Source organism: Egretta garzetta, unplaced genomic scaffold, assembly GCF_000687185.1.
Source record: "Egretta garzetta isolate BGI_Z169 unplaced genomic scaffold, ASM68718v1 scaffold137, whole genome shotgun sequence".
NCBI lineage: Eukaryota > Metazoa > Chordata > Aves > Pelecaniformes > Ardeidae > Egretta > Egretta garzetta.
Window position 1 is genome coordinate 636,726 of NW_009260139.1, and position 24,733 is coordinate 661,458.

The 24,733-nt window shown below is 42.2% G+C and overlaps 1 protein-coding gene across 3 annotated transcripts in view; it reads right to left on the minus strand.

Annotated features, from left to right (window-relative positions):
* NOX4 (NADPH oxidase 4) overlaps positions 1–24,733 on the minus strand; it is a 119,339-nt gene that overhangs the window by 32,639 nt on the left and 61,967 nt on the right. For all 3 annotated transcript variants that reach the window (XM_009641683.2, XM_009641684.2, XM_035897104.1), the window contains exon 12: positions 2,350–2,431. In XM_009641683.2, coding sequence (XP_009639978.1) covers positions 2,350–2,431 — 82 coding nt within the window. The remainder of the gene's footprint in view (positions 1–2,349; positions 2,432–24,733) is intronic.

The window sequence follows — 24,733 nt, forward strand, 5'->3', positions numbered from 1 at the left end:
AGGCCAGAATATCAAGGTTTCTATTTCTGTCAAAAATTGATGGATTACAGCTTGCTCATTTAGTCTTTAATATTTATTACGACAACTCTGAATATTCTCAGAGATGCTGAACATCTTCCTATCCAATCTCTTTCCTTTAGACATGCGTGTCTTAAATATGTGCAAACTTTTGTCCTTTCTACCTACTCAGCCCTGCTTAGTCAAGCTATTCAGCTAAGTCATTACTAAAATTTCTCTCCCTATCTTTAACCTTCCGTATTCTTAGAATTTCCTTAAGCATTACAAGCTCCAGCTTGTGCCCCATGACAGCATCTTGTTAAAATGACCTTACTGCTCAGATCCTTATGTAGTACAGCCAGCCATTGCTCAGCTGAAGTCAATGAATAGACACTGATTTATGAGATCTGTCTGTTCATTATCTTCATTTCTGTTAACTGATCTTTCAACGAAAACAAGCACAGGGAAGGGAAAAAACTGACGTGGGAATAAGACAAAATATATTATGAAGATGAACAGGTTTTCTACCTTGCTGAACACAATTATTTCACTTGAAAGACAACCCCTAAGGAAATTAGGGCATGTCAATAGTCTTCAACCAGTTTCTAAATGAACTATAATACATGATAAATTTCTGTATAAAGCAAGCAAATTTGCACTAATTAATGATGCTATAAACAGAAATCTACTGCTTTTATGAACATATGCAAACTTCTCCTTCACTTAGGTGCCAAACTTTGGCTGATTTTATATATTAGAGGAATCAGTCAATCTTGACAAGTAATGTGGCTGAACACATGTATAATTTTGTGAGGCAAGGCCGCTATAACTTCAAATAGCAATAGAGCTCCATACTACAAGCTATTTGTATGATCTTCAAAGAGCTGAAGCATCCATTGAACAGAAGTCAACTGGCACTCATTCGCCCATGAATCTGACAATGTGTAATATTGCTAGTAGACTGTACTTGCCAAGAATGCTAGCAATAAATTGAATGTAAGGAAATAGAAAGTCAGACACCTTAGGAATGATTTATATAGAAATAAGTCTGTTCTTTGAGGAAGGACGATAAACTAGTTTCTCAGACCAGTCTGTCAGTGTACATACTATAAATGAAAACATCTAAGCCAAACAAAGCATTCTACACCACAGAAAAATAACTGTTCCAGCGCTCCAAAGGGTGAGGAGAAAACTAATAATTCATGGAAGTCCAAGTGAAACAAGTAGACCAGTCCATCCACATAAGGTGCCTCCCACAGGTTCATATATTGTACCTCCATAGTATTCCAGTGAAACAGTGACAATGTATAATGCAAACAATAAATTCAGGGGGATAAAAATTTGGTTTCCTTTGAATTCAGTGCAAAATTTCACCATTTTACAAATCAGAATTTCACCTTTGAGTGCTTTTATTTTCAAGTATTCACAGTGAGGAGGTGACTGGTTTCCAGGACTCAGTGCCTCTATTTGTTGCCTACTCTTAAAAAAATTCCTATTATCAGATTTTAAGAGCTGTATTTAACACTTAGCTCCACTGGCTTCTTCTGCATTTCAGTAACCTGCTAACAAAAACAATTAAAATAAATAACTCTGCTTATTTCCATCATCATTTCTGGATTGGCTCCAGGCATTCTTTCTTCCTTCTCCTCCCTCTGTCCATCCTGCACTTGCCTTCTTTCACTGCTCACTCTGGTCATGGCTAATGCAAGGACTACTTCTTCTTCTTCTTCTTTCCCCTTCACTGCCTCTTTTCAAGACTTAGCTGAAAGCGACTGTTTCCTTTAACCAATGTAATAACTTATTGTTTCGTTCAGGTATGTCACTTGGGGGAAGAAGAGGTTTTGTTCAGGGTACTCAATGCATGCAAGACCTCCTAAACACACAACACTGCTCCTTTGGTTTGCCTCTACACACATCCTTAAAAAGGGCAGAAAAAGATGTTTTCTAGTGCTTGCAGGCTTCCAGGGGGGAGCCTGTTAAAAACCAAGGGAATCTGACATCATACATGATGGAATCCCCACAAGACAAGAGTGGGGATTAGCCTGACAAAACATCTGCCTATGTCAACACAGTGCCAAGTGAACAACAAAACTCCACCAGACACTGATCCAGGCACCTTAACGTCTGCTCTATGCCGCCACCTCCCCGCGGACAGCCGGGCACGCTTGCACAGCGCGTTGGCTTCCCCCTGACACCTCTGAGAGCCTGCAAAGCTCAGTGCAGGAGTGGCTCCCTGACAGCTCTGCCTTAGGACTCCACACCGAAACCACGTATAGTGCTATAAATGCTTCACGCTCCCTCGCTGCAAATAGATAAAGATTTTATTTCTCCCAAGAAGACAATCTTACTTACTTGGGATAGCGCCTCTGCTGAAAGATGGGCAGAATCTCTGTATCTTGATTTGAATGTAGAAGCAGTAAATCCCGAAATCTTTCTGTCAGGACAAAGAAAAAAAGAAGAAAAGAAAAAAAAAAAACCAACAAAACAAACCCATGCTGTGACTCTGCATTATAAGTTCAGGCCACAAGTAAGCAAGCAGTAATATCAGTGAGTTCTCTTCTCCAGCAATATTTACCAGAGGACAAAGACAACTGTATAGGGAATAAAATTTATATATTCATACAAAAGTGTTGCTAAGACTGGAAATCACTGTTTCCTGTAAAACCTTTTAATAATATTTTAAAATGTCAGTTTTTTTCATCCAGTATTGAATTCTAGTAGTGCTTACAAGTGGTGGATGGAAAGCTGCTTGGCGGAAAAAGACCTGGATATACTGGTTGACAGCTGGCTGAATATGAGCCAGCAGTGTGTCCAGGTGGCCAAGAAGGCCAATGGCATCCTGGCTTGTATCAGGAATAGTGTGGCCAGCAGGAGTAGGGAAGTCATCTTTCCCCTGTACTCGGCACTGCTGATGCTGCACCTCGAATATTCACAGAATCACAGGATAATAGAATGTTTTGGGTTGGAAGGGACCCCTAGAGGTCATCTAATCCAAGCCCTTGCAGTGAGCAGGGACACCGCTAACTAGATCAGGTTGCTCAGAGCCCCGTCCAACCTGGCCTTGAATGTTTCCAGGGATGGGGCCTCCACCACCTCTCTGGGCAAGCCCTGCCAGTATTTCACTACCCTCATTGTAGAGAATTTCTTCCCTATATCCAGTCTAAACCTACCCTGCTTCAGTTTAAAACCATTACCCCTTGTCCTGTCACGGCTGGCCCTACTAAAAAGATTTTCCCCATCTTTCCTATAGGCTCCCTTTAAGTACTGAATATTGTGTTCAGTTTTGGGCCCCTCCCTACAAGAAAGACGTTGCATTGCTGGAACATGTCCAGAAGAGAGCAACAAAGCTGGTGAGGGCTCTGGAGCCCAAGGCTGATGGGGAGCGGCTGAGGGAACTGGGCTTGTTCAGCCTGGAGAAATGGAGGCTGAAGGGAGACCTTATCGCCCTCTGCAACTGCCTGACAGGAGCATGTAGTGAGGTGGGGGTCAGTCTCTTCTCCCTGGTAACGGGCGATAGGATGAGGGGAAATGGTTTGAAGTTGCGCCAGGGCAGGTTTAGGTTAGACATTAGGGAAAATTTCTTCCCCAAAAGGGTTGTCAAGCACTGGAATGGGCTGCCCAGGGAAGGGGTTGAGTCCCCATCCCTGGAGGTGTTTAAAAGCTGGGCAGATGAGGTGCTTTGGGACATGGTTTAGTGGCAGGATGGCAGTGTTAGGTTAACGGTTGGACTTGATGATCTTAAAGGTCTTTTCCAACCTAGACGATTCTATGATTCTAAGTTTCTGAGGTCTGCATACAGGTCTTCTGGGTATCATACACAGACAGCCATAAACAGTCCCTCCCTTAGTCTAAACAGAAAGGAGGAGCCCCTGAGAATTCACCAGCCACTCAAGGATCACAGTAGTCTAAAAAAACATAGATTAATTAGTTAATCTAAATTAAATTGCAGTTTGTGTCCTTGGGTAACTGATTCATTGGTATTTTCAAGGATGGTTGGAAGACTGGATTGCTTTTTGTTCACTGTTATGTATTTTAAAAACTGCTTTATAGGATCATCTGCAGTAGGTAAGGTCTTTGTAACTCAGCTTCACCGATCACCAAGTGAAGGGGTGGTTTTGGTTTGTGTAGCTGCCTTTTGCTGAAGCCTTTCTCTAGAGGTGGTTAGATGCAATATGTAAGCAGGATCTGTAGGAGCTTCTATCAGTATCAATTCCTCAGTTCCTGGAAGATGCGAACCTCCTCAAAATTCACTTGATACCCAGATTCAGTGATAGAAGGGAATTTCCCACCCAGGTCAAATCCCCTTAGCACGCCCCATAGCTCTCCATAGCATGGGCCATGCTCTGTTTCCTCCTTTCCTTCCATCACCTACAACTTTTATTTAACCAGTCCTGCAGTGGCACAGAAACCTAGGACACTGGTGATGCCCTTCCCACCGTCGCATCTCCTACTCTTCCTGCAATACCTTATAACTGTGTCTTGAAGTCTTCAGCTCCAGGTTTTATCCTTCATTTGCTAAACCACAGTTTGTAACCTGTGTTGTGTGTAGCAGCTGTACTATGGGTTTCTCTAAACTTTCTCTTCCACGTCATTTTTTCATTCTGGGAACTGAACTTGAGGATAAGTGTAGTTCTTCCTCCCCTTATACCCTTATGTATCTCAAGATATCCTCTAACACCAGTTTTACAGGTAAGGAAATCAAGGGACAGAAAATCAGTGGAGAAAAAAATCTGAATCTCCCAGCTCCAAAAAGGGACCATAGCAGACTTCTTACAGGTTAGTATATGATGGCTTTCTTAACAGTCAGTTTTCTGTACTGTTATGTCATCATAACTAAACAGCATTAATTTGGATACAATTCTGCTACGTAGCCTCTGAAATGGAAAAAACCAAACACCCCAAACCCATGCTTCATAAAGTTATAATACTTTGAAGAAAGCATAATTAATTCAGAAGAAAAACTCTCATTACGGGCTGAGTTTTAAAGGTCAATTTTCTCAGATGGTCTGACCTAGTCTTTCATCAGCTGGCTAAAATGTATTGCAAACATCTCGGAGAAGATACCAGGATCTGCCAGTGAAGAAACAAGGGCTGATACTTCGTATCTTCGTTCCTTTAGTTCTACACCTCTTCAGACTCATTTTTGAAAGAAATAAGCACTTGCACCTCAAAAATTCTTACAACATCTTCAAACTGTAACTTAGTTTTCCCTGTACCTAACTAGGACAGAGACTGGATGTGGCCCACAACAATAAATGCAATGCTGTAAAGATGGAAAGGAATCTCAATGAGCATCTTTCAGGGAACTGCCTGCACATTGTCTTGACAAAAAGCTTGCCATTACAGCTACTTCTTGGCCTCTTCTTGAATTTTTAGGAAGATGCAGAGATTTGCTTTTTTCTCAGTCCATGCCAGTACATGGCGATATGCTGTATGTGGGCATGCCCTATCATCCTTAAAGATGATATGCTATGATCTTCAAAAGCCACCGGACAAGAACCGAAAGGCTTCAGGAAGCTTCCACTGGTGCAAAATACCCAACTGTCTATGTTCCAGAGAGAGCACATTAACTTCCACCCCTACCCCCTTGAGCTAGCAACTCAAGCTACTGGTGCATTTCTAGGAACCCTTTATAAAAAGGCTTTGCATGAACAACAGCCCTTGTGTGTGCCCGGTGGAGGAATGAGAGGAGGTTTTCAATGTCAAACACTGAACAATAACACTTCCTTCCGTGACTTGAGGGTTTCGACCTCCAGAACATGGTGCAAATCACCATGATTAAGGATTTGACTTTGGGGTGGTCTGATTTATTTATTTTTTGGGCCTATAACCAGGTGCAACAGGAATGCAAAGCATGAGGACACAAGACCACATTACATGTGAGTAAGTGAGGCTGGTTTGGCAGACCTTGCAAAGGACCCCTGACTCTCTGAGAGAGATAAAACACATCTCAGCGAGGGCGCAGATACGTCCCACTCCATTGTTCTGCTTGAGTTGGACGGCACCCATGCAGAGAACCATATTGCATCTCTATCACCTACTCTGTGACTCTTTTTCTTGTGCTGCTGCCCTTTCCCATTGATCCAGGCCACCTGGCTGCACTCCAGGACTCAATTCAACAAGCTGCGATCTTGAAAATATTTTGAATAGTAATGTGACAGGGCTGGCCAGCACTGGAGTGAAAGCAGCCAAGTCATGGCATCTGAAATTGGCCTAAACAGCTTCCCTACTGGATCTTGTTTTAGTTAAAGTAATTTTTTTTCCCCCAATGCTTTGGCAAATTTCCCAGGCAGATGTATTTTCTTTTTACCATATGACTTTACTCATTTTTCCATGGCAACACTTACGCTATATGGTAGCGTTCCACCTCATCTCAAATATATCCTACAACTTCCTCCAGCACATGTAGCCTCCAGGTCCTGTAAATCCCCTTAAGAGAAATGGCACCTTAAACAGAAGCCTTTAGGATGAATTTGTCCCATAGGACCATTATGTACATGCTTCACCTTTCAGGTCTCCGATGATCTCATATTTCACATACGTGTGCATCGTACAATAGTCACACGGGTGCAAATGACACTATTGCCTTTTAGGACTATGCAGCAAGGTGATGAGGGAGGTGACGAGAGCTTTGGCAGCTTGACAGAACACAGGTAGTTCTTACAAAGTGAACATCAGAAGCCTAATGCTTGACAGGAGAAGGCTTTTTAATTTGCAAGAAAAAATCACAATGATACCTTCCATGGGGGGGATTTAAAAAAAAAAAAAAAAAAATTCTTCTAATCCATACTACAACAACAAATTAAAGACTTGAGAAGTGATGAAACTAATAATTAGAGCATTTTCACATTATTTTGATTTGCTGTCACTAGTTGATCAATGGAACCAAACCACGTCATAGACAATATTATCATTACTTGGATCATTTTAGAGAGACAACTCTCAAAATTTAGTTTTTCCCATCACTTCCTACAGTTTAGTACCTAAAATGTGATGCTTTTGTCTAGGTGCTGGTCTGGTTTGTTAACAAAACATGAATAGCATTTACTTAACCAAGTTTTAAAAGGCTTACTTCTGAAAATCTGCAATTATCTTCTCTGTCCCACATTCTATCCATGCAATTTGCATTAGTTTAAGGCTGTACTAGTGAGTCCCCTAACGATTTTTTACATCGTTCTGAGATCAATTATGCATTGATTGTTTTGTCACTCTGCCGAGTGTGACATTGCAGACATCGTCTCACTGACTCTCCCCTAAGTCTCCCCATGGGACGAAGTTCTCACAGACATCAAGAATGGTTGCACAGTCACGTCTTATGATCAAGCTTATCTTTTCAACATGCTGAGTATCTCCATCTCCTCCTGGCTTTCATTTTGAGCATTCAGTTCCTTCCAGTGAGGCAGTCTCACTGGGATCATACATGTTTAGCTAAATGTGTAGCATAGTTACCTGTGATGACTAGGGGCTGGATGTAATAACACAATCTTATGCCCTGTCCTCCTAAATCAGGAAGGTTGTAAGACTATAAAGGAGGAGAGAAAGTTTGCCAGTGAAAGCTTTAGATTTAATCTGTCCTCTTACATATACCTCTCTTCCTTCTCATCTAATTCTCCTTCCCTCTTTTCCACCTTTTGTTCCTCCTCCTCCTCCATCCCAGCTCAGCATATTCACAAGTCAGCTACTGGAATCTCAGTATTAATGTCCACTAACATCTTTATAATACCTGTTACGACAAACCAGTTACCAATTTACAGGGACAGAAGGATGCACTTCAAGGGAAATTTTCCCTTTGAAATATTTAGATGCATATCGCTGTTGCTCTCACGCAGAATGGGGTTGTGCTCAGTATGGTGAGTAAGCAGCAATGCCAGAAAAATGTGAGCAAAAACAGGCCTACGGCCTGAAGCTCATTCAAACTGGCTACACAGTCAAGCTTCCTTTTTTCCAGATTACACTATTAGAGGTGGAAAGAGAGACAAAGGGAAATTTTATTATAATATTTTAGTGTCACAGAATCATAGAATCCTAGGTTGGAAGGGACCTCAAGCATCATCTGGTCCAACCTTTCTAAGCAAGAGCACAGTCTAGACAAGATGGCCCAGAACCCTGTCCAGCTGAGTCTTAAAAGTGTCCAATGTAGCGGAGTCAACCACTCCCCTGGGGAGATTATTCCAATGGTTGACTGTTCTCATTGGGAAAAATTTCCAGCTCATGTCCAATCAGAATGTTCCCAGGAGCAACTTGTGTCTATTCCCCCTTGTCCTCTTCATGTTACTCCTTGTAAAAAGGAAGTCTCCATCTTCCTTGTAGCTACCCCGGGGCTTTCAAAGCAAAGAAAAATAATTTGTATAGAAGGTCCCTGTGAATTATTCACATCCTGTAGACAGAGACACTATGGCACAGAGACCACTGGCCTTGTTCTTTGGAGCTGTCACATCCCCGAAGCTCTTACTGCTTTAGCACTTTGAAGATGATGCCAAAAGTCACACACTGCAATTATGTCAGGTTTGACTTTAGAAGTCAGGTCTTGTGGTTCTTCTTTCCTTGCTCCTTCTTGTTACAAAATACTTCACAGAAAATAACAGCAAAGTCCCTTCATTGAACTCCCCAGGGTCTTGAAAAATCAAATTCCTGCTCTTTCAGATTTTGATGGGTCTGTACCTATAAGGCTACAGCACTATGAAACTGAAGTCTGGGATATTCCTGTTTTGTTTCGCCCAACCACCTTTAACCCAGCAGCTTCAGACCACTCTGAACATCTACTAAAACCAGTTGAATTTCATGCAATCAACTCAGTTAAGAACACTGTAAAACCAATGGCAATTGTTTTTTCAGGATAAGGATTTTTTATATCTCTTTTACGGATTATTTTTTAAATCAAAGTTCCTAAGAATAAACAGAAATGTGATTAGAAAGCAACCAGAGAATGGGAGAACAGAACAGCCGCATCAGTTGTAAAGTACTGTGGTCCAGAAGCCCAGCTGCCTACCAAAAGGTCTCTCCATAGTGACACTCTCATTCATTTGGATATTTTGCAGTCATGTTTCTGTAATTACCTGTAGCACTTCTGCATTCACGGAGACACAAATCTCAGTTCCATCTTTCACCACATGGACACTTGGAAGCCCTGCAATTTCAAACTAAAAAAATCTGCCTAGTTTTATGCAAAATGCAGAGTGGTCTGGAGCACCTTCCAAGTCATGAATAGCTCCTCAGCAATAATTCAAAATTTAAAAAAAAAAAAAAAGTCAGCTTTCTTAAAACTGCCAACAGCATTTAAAAGGATTTGAGACCCACTAATCTGACTTGTTTTCAAGCTCCGTAAATTTGGAAGTGCTGTCATAAGTAGTTCCTCAGTGCCTTGTAAAAAGAAGAGGCATTTAGGAAGAAGTCTCTGCCAGTTAAGGGCTATAAAACTATGATGAGCTACAAGATGGCATAAAACTGACATGTCCAATATTTTAGTTTGACCTGTGGCTTATTAATGGCCAAAGTTTCTGAAGTTCTCTCCTCCTGAAGAGTCAGTGCGACAAAAATCCTCTGTCAGATTATAAGGGGAGTAAAGAAAACAATGATGAGGTAATGCTGATGAGCTAAAGGTTCCAAAATTATTACATCATAAGCCTTGGCATTCTCCTGAAACATATATATTTTGCTGATACAAAGAGACAGGCTTTTTGATCAGCTTGAACTTTCACAGTTCTCAGTCCATTAAGCCTCACCGAGTTTAACTCTCCTGTTTTTTCACCACCATTTCCTTCCCTCCTGATCAGTCATCTGAAAGACTAATTAGAGCCCACTGAACTACTGAAAAAAAATGAAAAGCTAGTAAAAACCCAGAAAGTTGAAACTATAAAAAAACTTGCTGTTTATATTTATTTAAGGGAAATAGAGAGGCTTTTATAGAATGGCAACTGGTCTCTTCACTTTCTAGACTAGGCGAAAAAACAGTGATCATCCATCAATTTTGGGCCCCTCACTACAAGAAAGACGTTGCATTGCTGGAACATGTCCAGAAGAGAGCAACAAAGCTGGTGAGGGGTCTGGAGCACAAGTCTGATGGGGAACTGGGCTTGTTCAGCCTGGAGAAGAGGAGGCTGAGGGGAGACCTGATCGCCCTCTACAACTGCCTGACAGGAGCGTGTAGTGAGGTGGGGGTCGGTCTCTTCTCCCTGGTAACGGACGATAGGACGAGGGGAAATGGTCTGAAGTTGCACTAGGGCAGGTTTAGGCTAGACATTAGGAAAAACATCTTCACTGAAAGGGTTGTCAGGCTCTGGAATGGGCTGCCCAGGTTGGTGGTTGAGTCCCCATCCCTGGAGGGATTTAGAAGAAGCATAGATGAGGTGCTTAGGGACATGGTTTAGTGGTGGGATGGCAGGGTTAGGTTAACGGTTGGACTTGATGATCTTAAAGGTCTTTTCCAACCTAGACGATTCTATGATTCTATGATAACACTTTTTTTGCAGGATTTTACTTTATTTAAGCAGAGGGGAAAAAAATAAGGAAACCAGCTAAGCATTAGACAGGTCAGCAGTGAACCTTCCAGTCACTCTGGACCTGCAGAGTAGTCCTCCTTCCTTTGAAGAAAGCCTCTGTGCACCTGCTTTCCCTCCTAACCTGCATTTGCTTCCTAAAAAGCAGTCAGCTCCTTCTCTTTCTCTAGCTGTGTGCTTACCAGCTGGAAATCATTCTCCCTCTCTGATTCTGGCATCAGCACATCCTTTCCCTGCTGGAACTCTAGGTGCTTTCTCACGTCTTTAAAATGTCCCACCTACTATGTCAAAATCAGCTTGGACAGCTTTATTTCTAACTAGACCTCCCTCATTTACACTATAACCATCCATATTGCATGATTTCTGTACGTATACCCATGTATCAGCCCACGACGAAACAAGAGTAAAAGGCAGTTCTTGTCCAAGGAACCTTAAAAGGTTGGAAGATGGATGATGGGAAGGAAAAAGCATCACTTGCTTTGTTTCAAAACAGTGAAGAGAGATGCTGAGGACCATGTTTAGACTGCATGTTGTATGTCTAACTTGACAAGAGAGCGGTGAGTGACCCAGACTGCCTATTAGCTATGCTGCCAGACTCAGTTTCCACAGCCAGCCAGTGAAGAGAAGCGGACACACCACCAACGTTAAGCAGTCTCGATGCTCAATACTGAGTTAGAAATCCTTCAACACGTTATACAGCAACTCCCTGGCAGAGCTGGGGATTACCTAGACTGCTGGAGTTCAAAACCGACGTCTTAATCAAGAAACTTTTCTTTCCTCCGAGGTACTTCCTATACTTGAAGACTATTTCTGTCACGACAGTAGAGTACATTCCACAACTCAACACTTGCAAAGTGCAACAGTCAAACAGCACTCAGAAACAACACAAACCAGTAATGTTAACTTTAAATAATATCTTTATAAATACATGCTCTGAAGCAAATGTTATTTTTACAGATTTTTTTAGCACTGAGTTCTACAATTGCTCCCTTTGGCCACAAAGGGCCGGACTTTGCTGTTTGAACTCCCCATGAGCCAATGCAGGGAGGCTCACCTACCATTTTCTTCACTAATGCTACACTTTCTTCTTTCACAACATGCCAGAAGAAATGATGAGGCATCAGTATATCCCTTTTTGGCTTTAAGGTAATGTTGTGACACCTGATCAAAAAAGTGCTTACATTCACAAAAAAAAGACTCAATTATGCGAAGAGGGGCAGGATTCAATTGGTTCTCTCTTTGTAACTTGTAATCTGCTACAGAAACTCGAGAAAGCCAAACTTTTCAAAAGCTCCATGGGATTTTAACACTGAAAGGGAGCTACTCTCCAGCTGGGCAATTACTGCAGTCCTACCCAGCACTGCACAGCTCCAGAGGGTACGCCTCTAAAAAGCTGAGCAAAGACACAATTCGTCAAGCTGTACTGATTCACACCAAGGGTCCCCCTACCCTAATATCTTCATTCATATGTAGACACATATGGAAGAATCAGCACAGGGCAAGGCCCTCCTGCTGTGCTTTTCCAGCCTCCAACCATTTCTATCTCACAGAATCATAGACCCGTTTAGGTTGGAAAAGACCTTTAGGATCAAGTCCAACGGTCAACCTAACACTAAACCATGTCCCTAAGCCCCTCGTCTGCCCATCTTTTAAATCACTCCAGGGATGGGGACTTGACAACCTCTCTGGGCAGCCCGTTCCAATGCTTGACAACCCTTTCGGTGAAAAAATTTTTCCTAATGTCTAACCTAAACCTGCCCTGGAGCAACTTCAGGCCATCTCCCCTCGTCCTATGGTCCATTACCAGGGAGAAGAGGCCGACCCCCACCTCACTCCCCCCTCCTGTCAGGCAGTTGTAGAGGGAGATAAGGTCTCCCTTCAGCCTCCATTTCTCCAGGCTGAACGAAACTTTTCTTTCCTCCGAGGTACTTCCTATACTTGAAGACTATTTCTGTCACGACAGTAGAGTACATTCCACAACTCAACACTTGCAAAGTGCAACAGTCAAACAGCACTCAGAAACAACACAAACCAGTAATGTTAACTTTAAATAATATCTTTATAAATACATGCTCTGAAGCAAATGTTATTTTTACAGATTTTTTTAGCACTGAGTTCTACAATTGCTCCCTTTGGCCACAAAGGGCCGGACTTTGCTGTTTGAACTCCCCATGAGCCAATGCAGGGAGGCTCACCTACCATTTTCTTCACTAATGCTACACTTTCTTCTTTCACAACATGCCAGAAGAAATGATGAGGCATCAGTATATCCCTTTTTGGCTTTAAGGTAATGTTGTGACACCTGATCAAAAAAGTGCTTACATTCACAAAAAAAAGACTCAATTATGCGAAGAGGGGCAGGATTCAATTGGTTCTCTCTTTGTAACTTGTAATCTGCTACAGAAACTCGAGAAAGCCAAACTTTTCAAAAGCTCCATGGGATTTTAACACTGAAAGGGAGCTACTCTCCAGCTGGGCAATTACTGCAGTCCTACCCAGCACTGCACAGCTCCAGAGGGTACGCCTCTAAAAAGCTGAGCAAAGACACAATTCGTCAAGCTGTACTGATTCACACCAAGGGTCCCCCTACCCTAATATCTTCATTCATATGTAGACACATATGGAAGAATCAGCACAGGGCAAGGCCCTCCTGCTGTGCTTTTCCAGCCTCCAACCATTTCTATCTCACAGAATCATAGACCCGTTTAGGTTGGAAAAGACCTTTAGGATCAAGTCCAACGGTCAACCTAACACTAAACCATGTCCCTAAGCACCTCGTCTGCCCATCTTTTAAATCACTCCAGGGATGGGGACTTGACAACCTCTCTGGGCAGCCCGTTCCAATGCTTGACAACCCTTTCGGTGAAAAAATTTTTCCTAATGTCTAACCTAAACCTGCCCTGGAGCAACTTCAGGCCATCTCCCCTCGTCCTATGGTCCATTACCAGGGAGAAGAGGCCGACCCCCACCTCACTCCCCCCTCCTGTCAGGCAGTTGTAGAGGGAGATAAGGTCTCCCTTCAGCCTCCATTTCTCCAGGCTGAACACCCCCAGTTCCCTCAGCCGCTCCCCATCAGCCTTGGGCTCCAGAGCCCTCACCAGCTTGGTTGCTCTCCTCTGGACATGTTCCAGCAACACAACGTCTTTCCTGTAGTGAGGGGCCCAAAACTGAACACAGTATTTGAGGTGCAGCCTCAGCAGTGCTGAGTACAGGGACACGATCACTGCCCTGCTCCTGCTGGCCACACTATTCCTGATACAAGCCAGGATGTTGTTGGCCTTCTTGGCCACCTGGGCACACTGCTGGCTCATATTCAGATGGCTGTCAACCAGCACTCCCAGATCCCTCTCTGCCAGGCAGCTTTCCAGCCACTCTTCGCCAAGGCTGTAGTGTTGCATGGGGTTGTTGTGACCAAAGTGCAGGACCTGGCACTTGGCCTAAGATCTCAGTGGATCTCCTGAGCCTAAGGTGGTTTATCTGTTAAGGAATGCCTTGACTTCTCTTTGAAGTACTTGCCCAGTCCCTCATGTAAGCTTCCTAATTTGCCCCACATCCTCTGACAAGGAGTTCCATGTGCCTCTCGCCTACTACATGATGATCTGTCTACATGATGATCTGTCATATTATGTTTGCTCTGAAATAGTGTCTTACTGACCGGTTTTGATTGCCAAAAGTTCTGATACTGCCAGAAACCATGAATAATCAGGTCCTATCCGCTCACTCTTCCAGTGTTACGCATGATTTTGACCACTGCTGTATTCCCTAAACTATCTCTTTTCCAGGCTAGAGTCACTGCATACTGAGTTGTCATGGTTTTGGACACCGTTCCATGCTTTTATCATCTTTGTCATTCCTTTTTGAACCCTGTCCAGTATCCTGTCTGAGAGATGAGGACCAGACTTGCACACAGGATTCAAACCCTGGGGGCACCACAGAAATACCCATCTGCATAGTGATCTCCCCTGCTTTATTCTCTATTCTTCTAATAATTTTTCTCTCTATTGCTGCTGAGCAATGAGCTGATGTCTTCATGGAAATAATCATCACAACTCCAAAGTTAACACTTCTTGGGCTGTCATGGTCACGTCACCTCCAGCCATGTGTATCAGTTTGTCACCAAATATATCAAACATCAGTATGTACCTACATGCATATATGCACTGGTATTTTTAGCCAGGTCTATGAATAGGTTTGCAAGTGTAATATATTTTATACAACTGAACAAGCTACAAGAACTTTTAATTAAACATATTTAAATGGGAGTCACAAAATAATGGAATTAATCCCATCCAAGGCTAAAATTCTGTCATAACAAATACATCACCAGTCACTGGGGAATTCATTCTTGGGCTTTTGCCTATTCACATTTGGTCTCAGTTTAGGCTATAAGCATGGGATCACTTCACCCTCTAACTAATAGAGACGTGGCTTCATTCTTCCACTTGAATATGCAAATAAATTACTGTGTAATAACTTTTCAGACTCACAGAGTAGTTGAGGGTAGAAGGGATCTCTGGAGATCATCTAGGCTGATGCCACTTCTCTGAGCAGGGCCAGCTCACGGCCACATTCAGTTCAGTTCTGAATATCTCCAGGGATGGAGACTCCACAACCTCTCTGAGCAACCTGTTCCCATGCCTGACCACCATCACAGTGGAAAAAGTTTGTCTTGTATTATAAAAGAATTTCCTGTATTTCAATTTGTGCCCATTGCCTCTTGTTCTGCCACTGGGCACCCACTAAGACGAGCCTGGCTCCATCTGCTTTACTCCCTCCCAAGTAAAAGTAGACAGGACAAAATACTTTGGAGGGAACAATTACATGTCATGAGACTTGGATTCAAGATCTAATGAACCTTTCCCTGTGCAATATAAGGCGCGATTTAAGGCTGATAAAATTATATTTTATCTTCTGCCACCGTTGTTGAGGAAGGTGATGCACAAAACGCTTTGCATACCCAAAACACACAACAGGCCAGTCTTGTACAAAGCACTCCTACTCCATTACAACAGAAGGGGAGGGAAGGGCTAGAAGATTTTGGCCTAAGAAAGGATGCCCCTATAGCCACATCACTGCTAAGGACACCCCAGTTCTTTGTGCCAACACCTTTTTTAAAACTCATCCTAAATTTCACTAACTGATATAATCAGCGGGGCTGCTTATGGGGGAAAAAAAAAAAAAGAATATTTTGTGCTGCTTCCATTGATTGCCATCTTTGGATAAAACCACAAACCCACATCTGTTTGAGGAGAGGGACACAGCAGGTTAGGAGGCATCCGTCCCCACAGCTGATAAACATGCAGTCAAGACACTGCCCTGCCACCGGCTCGGTCCATGCTGGGCAGGTTGGCTGCTGGCTTCTCATAGCTGGGACAGGGATGGGAGGGGAAGGGAAGAAGCTACAGAAAAAAAGAGTTTGCAAAAGAGAACGGGAGATTCCATGTTAGTGCACCCTCACTCCCTGCCTTGCAATATAAGGCGAGTGGTGAGATTGCCCAGCCTGCCTCCCTCACACCGCAGCTGTGAAGGATGTTGCTAATCCCCCGGGCTTAACTGATGTTAGTAAGGTCATTAGGCATACTTTTTACTTCCTCACACCTAAGTTGTGTGAATACCTACACTGAAGGCGCTAAGATGTTCTCTCTGTGCTGAGGGCCCGACCAAAAGCTGAAACTGCCGAAATACTTATGGACAGTGCTCGGACAGCACAGGGCTGACATACACCCTGCGGGGAAAACGCCTGTCCAGCCAACTGCTTAGCCAAACTAAAACGCTAGGAATAACAGTAAAGGGGCTCCAAATAAGAAACAAAAGAAGAAATAGGGTATTAAGGGACTCCGTTTATATATAAAAATAATTTCTCCTGTGTTTTCAGCTGCCTGTGTCTTTCAGAGAACACATACAAGTTCTTCTCTAAAAGCACTCCTAGCACTAGTCGCACTGAAGCATAACACAGGATAAAGTGTTCAGAGCTCAGCTGGATCCTATTTTCTATATAAATTTTGCTAGTCAACTGGGGATCATCCACTGGGAAGAAATGCGCATTTTTTCCAAAGATCTAATCACATCTGAGGCTCCATTTCTTATAACATCTCTCAAAGGGCAACATCAAAACCTTAGCAGGAAATCATTTGAAAGACTGGCAAATGAAATGAGCCATTAGGTATTTTTTTCTCTTTTTTTTTTTTTGATAGGTGATAAACTGTAGTGCACACAAGTGTATCAGGAAATGTATCAAAAGTTTGGTTTAATTTCACCCTGCTGTGAGCAATTCTGTTATTTCTTCTTACATCTGAATTAGACAAGTCGTTCTGGAGAACTTAAGCCAGCCCACTCCCTGCATATAAACTACTATATACAACCTACTCTGGGTAGTTTTCTTTTACTCTTAATTAATAATTTCTTAAAAATACATACATTTGCTGACTTAGCACTCACTCTTGTGAGGCCTCTCCTTAAAATATGCTGCAGGATTTTCTACCAGATTGTGGGCTCCATCTTTCAACTGTCATGATGTGACGAATGTAATGAAATACTAAATAGGCATGTTTTTACATGACAGAGAGCCTGTTACTACTCAAGTCAACAGAAAAAGTATTCCCAGCCAGGAATGGGAGAGAAAAGCTTGAGAATGTTGCTATGTAATGCTACATTGATAACTATTTTCTAGAACAAAGAACCAGTGGTTTAACATGATTTAGATCACACAGTTCCTCACGTCATTGTAAAGATATGGTAAGATACTGTAAAGATATGTAAAGACATGTACTTGTCTGAAAAAGTGATTTTGCCAATTCTTATAACTATAAGCTGTCATTAGATACCTTTTGATTCTTTTAGTTACCAGTCACGACCTGGCACATAGCAGTGCATCGATGTACCATCACAAATTCAGCAAATCAAAATGGCACAGAAATGGTAAAAACCTCTTCGTGCAGAAGTGGCACATGCTGGTACATGTGTGTTGAGAAGTATGGGATACTTTTAAAGAAATATTGTTTCTAAACCAATTTTTGGATTAATGAAATGCTGCTTTACTTGGAAACTGCACTGAGAAGATTGCATTTGCCGTGCTTGTTAATAATGGGGCGCAATCAGCATAATCCCTTCAACCTGTTAAAAAAATGCAAACATCAAATAACAAAAGCTATAAAAATGTCTTCCTTTAATTATAATTTTTTGCCATTTTCAAAGCAGTCACGGTGAAGCTCAAGAGACATTCAGCTAACACCGTGTAAGTGAAATCCTTGAGGGAAAGCCCTGCGCTGTCAGGCTGGCACCAGCCACTTGGCAAAACACAGCAAAGCATCACAGCTTCGTCTTTGAAAAGGTGCGTGGGTGGCTGTGGCATTTTCCCTGAGGAAATGGCACTTACAGTGTGCTTAATGAATAAGGGAATATGTTAAATTTATGGGAAGAGCTAGTCCTTGAAACTGCTTGTTGCAATGACGAGCACAAACTGCCCACTGATTTATTTTCATTTCGCATAACACGAGGAGGCTGTAGGTGTGCTGGTTATTGCCGACAGTACAGTAAAATCATCACAGCAGCCATTTCAGCAAAACTCAAAATAGCCAATAATCCTTAAACTCCTCCTCTCCCCAAAATCCCCCTTCAACACTGAAAAATGTTTCAACAGCCCTCGGTAAATGCCAGCCTCCACCGAGTCCCCCCTTGTCCAACACACATGAAAACACAAATGTGCATATTTGGATCCACAGACCTTCCAGGCTCTCTCCCCCGTGGGGAAGCATTCTCTTTTACTCATGATCATGTTATTTACTACAGCATAACTTAAAATTTACTGGTTCCAGGTCAGTCACAAACCTAAGCAGTCATCCATTGTTTGTCAGCTTCTACGTACAGAACAGGGTCCCTTCAAATGCCCCAAAATCACAGTGATGCTTTGCGTAAAGCTTTGTCTGAATTTTACTCTCAATACATGGTCAAACATTTTCATCAAAATGTTGTTTAGATAGGATATGGAGATTTTAAGAAAAAAAAATTATTAAAATGTAAAAACCACACCCAAATGCTGGGAGTTTAGGGTTGTGTGTGGGCACGTATATATAAATAAAATGCAGGACTTCATGCAAGTCACAGTGGAGTTTTCTCACATGCCCATCTCTTTTCCTGGTTAGAGTTGCTAGCCGGACTGCATCTGCCACGATGCAAGGGCTTTCTCTCGCTAGGGGAGAGTGAGACCATGGCACATTACAGCAAATATACCCTACACTGGGAACCCAGCCAAGAGAAGATAAAGAAAGCTGGAGACATACAAATCCCAAGAGGCAGTGGGGAGAGTGTTTACAAGTGATATTTCTGGCTTTCAGGCAGTATTTTTGACCGTATGAATTTTTTGAGAATAGTGTGTTCTCATGGATCAGGTAAATCAACTCTTTTTTTTTTAAAAAAAAAGGGGGGGGGGGGGATGGGAGGGTATCTTCTATTCATTTAGTAGGCAATTTTATCACTCACATTTCTCAAGGAAAAAAATTGCTTTAAAATGTAACAGAGAATGCTGTTTCATTCCCCACAATTTGCTTTGACTTTGCTGCCTCTTTGCCAGTCCTGCTAAAGGCGCTGCGGGCCTGAAAGACATCCTGGTTTTTCCAGCTGTTTCAGCTGACCAAATAAAAGATATTACCTCTCCCTACAAAACTTGCCACTCATGGAATATGCTGTCATTACAGTGTACTTTGGCCTAACCTGCTGAAAATGTCACAAATGATATAAATAAGTATCATGATATCCTTCTTGAAACAAGCTCCGTCACTTCATCCCCGTTCTGAAGGAAAAGCACTTTCAATATAAAGAAGAAAGAGCGCAAGAACAGGAACATGCCCAAGCTGCAGAAATGTGGGTTATAAAGTCGGTGAAACAGAATACCCTGCCCCTCAGCTGCTGCGCTCCATCCCAAAGCGCCGCGCATTGCTGTCACGGCACACCGGACCCCGCGTACGGCAATGGGCAAGGCTGCAATCCCATTCGCGTTTTGGAAAGTGATTTCCAGCCTATGAAGTCCATCTTCCAGTTTCTCTGCACAGCACTTTAGTTAATACTGCGATAATTGACTCATTTGTCTCATTAAGAAATGCCGTGGTCGGCACGTAGCAACCGCCGTTTCAAGTTTCACACAAAATTCGGGTGTGCCAGCAATTAATTTACCTTGCAGCATCTTAAACTTTATAGAGTATTTAAAGCAGTTCTGCCTCACCGTCTTTTGAAATTTCAAAGCCTGACAAAAAGAAAAAAAATTGGGGTTTAATTACAACTTAACTTCATGGATTGACACTCACAAAAGGATGCCTTTACATTAAAAAATGGATTGCACTGGCAGTCTGACCCCATTCCCATTAGGAACTTGTCACCGCATCTGTGTTCTGCACTGGGGTATCCACTTTTTTGAGGCATGGGACCATGAGGTTCAGAGTCCAGTACAAAGCTGTGATTAACATATAGCTCTGGGTGTGGTTTAAGCTCATCTAAAATGCGTAGCCATAAACATTTTAAACTAAATTTTCTCTTCTGTTTATAGCAGATACCAATCCATCTATTTTGGCAAGTTGTGGACACCTGTTGTTGGCTCATTGCCACGACATGGTGCTTTCAGTGCAAGTTCCAAGGTTTGGTCTGGTTTGTTTCTTTAAAGGAAGAAGTAACACTTTTGTGGCTGTCACGCACCCATTTTTTTCACAGGAATCCTATCTTTGCAGTTGATAACTATATAGTTGTTTGGGGGTGAATTTTTATTAATAATATTTATGATTTAATGGGACAGATCTCCAGGGGAGGACTGGGGCAGTGAAGAGCTGTGGCTGCAAGATGCCCCTCAAAAATTCTTGAATCACCAACTGGCTATATTTCCTTATGGTGAAACCCAAATTCTCCAACTAGTGCTTGATGCATCGGAGACACCATGCATATACAAAAGGCAAAGGACTGGATGGAGCAACAGGGATGTGTGTATGGCACATGAATGCAAAGCTGGGTTGCAAGGGTCTGTAGGGAATTGATGCTGAAATTTGGAGTATAGGATTTGCTTCACATGAACAAAGCCAGCACTGATTTTAATGCACCTTGGAAAGAGATTTTGGAACAGATAGTTGCTGTTTCAAGGAAGCCTGAAGTTTGGGGTGAGGACATGCAGCTGGCAAAAAGTGGGGTAAATATACTCATGGAATGAAGGAGAAAAAATAATGCAAGAAAAGAGACGGGATATCCTAACTAGAACTTCAACACTAGTATCACGCCAACAAGGAGCTATACAATATTTCCTGTGGGTGAAAATGTCATTTGACCATGTTATTTGATCACGATGAGTTTTAATTAACTCCCACGGAGTTAATAAATTCTGAGCAAGTGATGGCCCCTCTCCCTTCCAATCCAAGCTTAGACAAGGCACCTGTAGAAATAAGTAGACAGGTAGGAAAGACCAAGGAATAAGGAGCAGTACAAGATAGCATGATAGGTAGTCTTCTGAATAGCCCAGCAACCACCACTGCTGGTGGTCTTTACGGCAGAAGGGACCTGCACTTTAAAACATACCACAGCCCAAATCCATGATGAGACCTCTACTGAAAAGCAGGCCCACTTCTATATTTAAAAGTAATGTTAGAAGTGGAGAGGATGCAGAAAGCAAAGAGCCAGACGAATGCAAGGTCTCAAAACTTGAACTTAGTACAACAGACCAACCAAACAGAAGGTTCAGAGGTGCCATGCTCATTTTCTGTATGTATTTGCACACAAAGAGGCAACAATTAAAATGCACACACATTTTCCAGTGGTGGTTCTTGCCCTGAAATGAAGGAGGAGATGGGGAAGGGAAAAAAAAAAAAAAAAAAAAAAAGGAAAACCCACTAAATTATGACATCTCACAAAGCTGAGCTTCATTTTCACAAACAGCACAGAAAGAGCCCATGGACATCCAGAGGTTGAAGCTGAAAAATCTGCTGACTATTTCAACCCCAAGGGTTGGTTTTGGCTTATGTGAACTTCTGTATAGAAATTATTCTAAAAAATCCTAAAGCATCATGTGGGAGTTGGGAGCGCATAAAGGTAACTGTCCCTTCCGATCATAAAGTTTATAAATATCAACAGTTCCTACAGAATTTTTTCCTATTTTTTTTTAACGTTCCAAATTTGAAATATATTATTCCTAATTAAATACAGCATTTTTACAATCTGTTAGAAAAGGATCCCAAAAAGAAACTTTTCAAACCTACTTTTCAGATACTTTAACTAGCAATTGTGAGTTGAAACTGTGGTAACTCATAATTCCAACTCTTAAGTGTGTCTGTTTTTTTCTTCTGACCCCTTGTCTTGTCTTGTTCTGGGAACAGAACAAGATGCTTGTTAGGGATTCTTCAGCAAAACTTGAGTGGCATCTAGGGGAGTCCACTATCGCCCCCAGGGAAGTGCAGGCATGCCGGAATTTTGATGCAATTCTCCCGTTTCTCTAGAAACCATTCCACACCTGACCTTATTAAAGGTGCTCAGACGAAGGAACCAGAAAGTCCTGCCAGACTTTGTACGTTCATTGCTTGAAGCAGCTGTGTACCTCTGCACAGAAGCTGCCACAAGAATGGGACTTCCCTAAGCATCCCTACGCAAAGATTAACAGAAAAATGGTGAAACACAGGCAACTCCAGAACAGCAACTTTGCCTTCTTAAACAGGCAAACACAGCATATAAATAGTGATTACAAAATCAGAAATTTGCCTGGCAGTCCACTCAAATACATGTCATAGAGCTTTTCTATCTTGTGACTCTATTTTCAACTCACAGGGCAGCCTTTTGCTTTTTTTCACTACATTCATTTAGATCCCATCAGCTGCTACATGTTAATGTGCTCCACAGGTTTCATTCCTGTAGTTCATAAGGGTACTGAACACATCTGAGGCACGACAAGGAACCCTTCAACCTTGTACTCTTGGATCAGCTCTTAGCTACAGCAACATCCATACATCTGTGCATATCATATCAAAGGATAAAAATAATTTACATCATTCAGCCATGTCATTTTCTATAATCACTGCGTGACTAAAAAGAGCCTGGGATATGCAAAAAGGTGGGAGTTTACAAAGAACAGGATGCATGAAGAAAGGACTTCAGAGTAGGAGAAAATTTCCTTCAAGGCAACTTTTCACCTAAAAATCTCTTTTCCCAGTAGATGTAAAACTCATTAACTGTTCAAATCAGAGCTGACTCAAGTTACACTGTTTTTGGTACTAAGTCAGCTGGAGTTCAACTAATGTAAAACAACCCAGGTCTGGAGCCAAAAATTCAGATGTGTTCACCTTCAGCATTATATTCTTTAATCACAGGAAAGGGCCTTTCAGCACTGAGCCAGTAAACTAAATCTGTTCTCCTCCTTTTTCTCCATTCTCTTAATCCTTCTTTCACTGAGCTTGTTCACAGTCATAAATAAAATAATTAGTGAATGTTAATGGCAATGAAGAATAAAACTACTATTCCTTACCGCACACTTTGGCCAATTTTATTGTTAAGGCATTTTAACATCCCAGTAATGTAACAGTATTATTTTTACTACTAATATCAAATTATATAAAAATAAACAGTTAAACCCTTTTAACACTCAATTCTGCTATCTTCCTCAGAAGTGTAAGTAGGACTCACTGACAACAGGAGAATTGGTAGCCATAAAAACTAAAAGGGAAAAATAACATCTATCCCATCTCTGTCTTCTGCTTCCAAAACCACACGTTGATTTTTCTGGAACAACCAACGGTACCACGTCATTAACGCCTTTACACCCTGCCAGGAATCTCATGGAGGAACTGAACACAACAAAATACACGTTACTATGGAATGAAAAAGGCCCAAATCAAACAGAGCTTGAGGTAACAGCAAAAGAGTTGACTGACTGTTCTTCACCAGTGATGAGATAGTTTTAAGAAACTCAGTAGCAGTTAAAGTGATCCTGGGACAACCTTGTCACATCCTGCGGGCAGACTCTGTAGTCTTATTATTCCTTCTTGTCATCTTCTGCTTCACACATTCCTCCAGTCTGAATCAAGATCTACTAAGAATATTGCAGATACTGACTGAATGATCCACTACTTCAATATCTCTAAAACTGTCCCAGGGGCTACTGAAAATAAAATACTGCTTCTTCGCTAGCTCCTACGCTTGCTGATAAATTCCAGCTAAGTGCAGCAATGCACAGCGAGCCTTGGGATGCTTCAGGCATTCCCTAAACCAGGAGCTGCAAGGGCTTAACAAGGTCACACGGATACTCCTGAACAACCTGACAAACCCTCCCAGACCAGCAAGTTCAGATCATTCTTCCTTCAGAGCCATTCAAAACATGTTTATTTTCTTCTGGTAAGCATGCAAAAAAAAATCCTTAGTCAGCCTCCAAAATCCCAAACAACTGCCTTAAAATTTTTGTCTCTTTAAAAATAAGAAATCTGCCATGTGTGCCCTTTGCTGTCTCAGGTTTTAGTCCATAGGGAGTTAAACAAGATCCATGCTTTCACACATTTGCCATGTTCTGGAAAATTGTTGTTTTTAACTAAAAAATGTTTTGGTTTGTTTTTTTTTCCCCTGAAACTTCCTGCTTCTGGACCTTCCAGAAAAAGGACTATGACAATATCTGACAAAAATTCACATCATACCACATCAGATTCAAAATAAGGTGGTCAGTATCTAAATGACCTAGTGACCGTGTACGTCCTCATCTCTAGAATCATAGAATCATAGAATCACTTGGGTTGGAAAAGACCTTTAAGATCATCAAGTCCAACCTTTAACCTAACCCTGCCATCCCACCACTAAACCATGTCCCTAAGCACCTCATCTATCCTTTTAAATACCTCCAGGGATGGGGACTCGACCACCACCCTGGGCAGCCCATCCCAGAGCCTGACAGCCCTTTCGGTGAAGAAGTTTTTCCTAATGTCCAACCTAAACCTGCCCTGGTGCAACTTCAAACCATTCCCCCTCGTCCTATCGTCAGGCAGAATTAAGCAAAGCTACCTATTTTCTGATGCGACCTAGAGTTTACTGGGGTGATGCCAATCAGCACCCCATGATCTGTCTGTTCTGGCTCTAGCTGGAGAGTTCCTGCACACATCACCACCTCCTGCTGCCAGGACATATGGTAATCTATAGGGTAGAAGTCTCAGATTCAATGGGGGGTATTAAACTGCTCTTATGGCATCCCCACAATAAACACCATGCTGCTCCGAATGGCAAAGCAGCCCTGCGAACGTCTC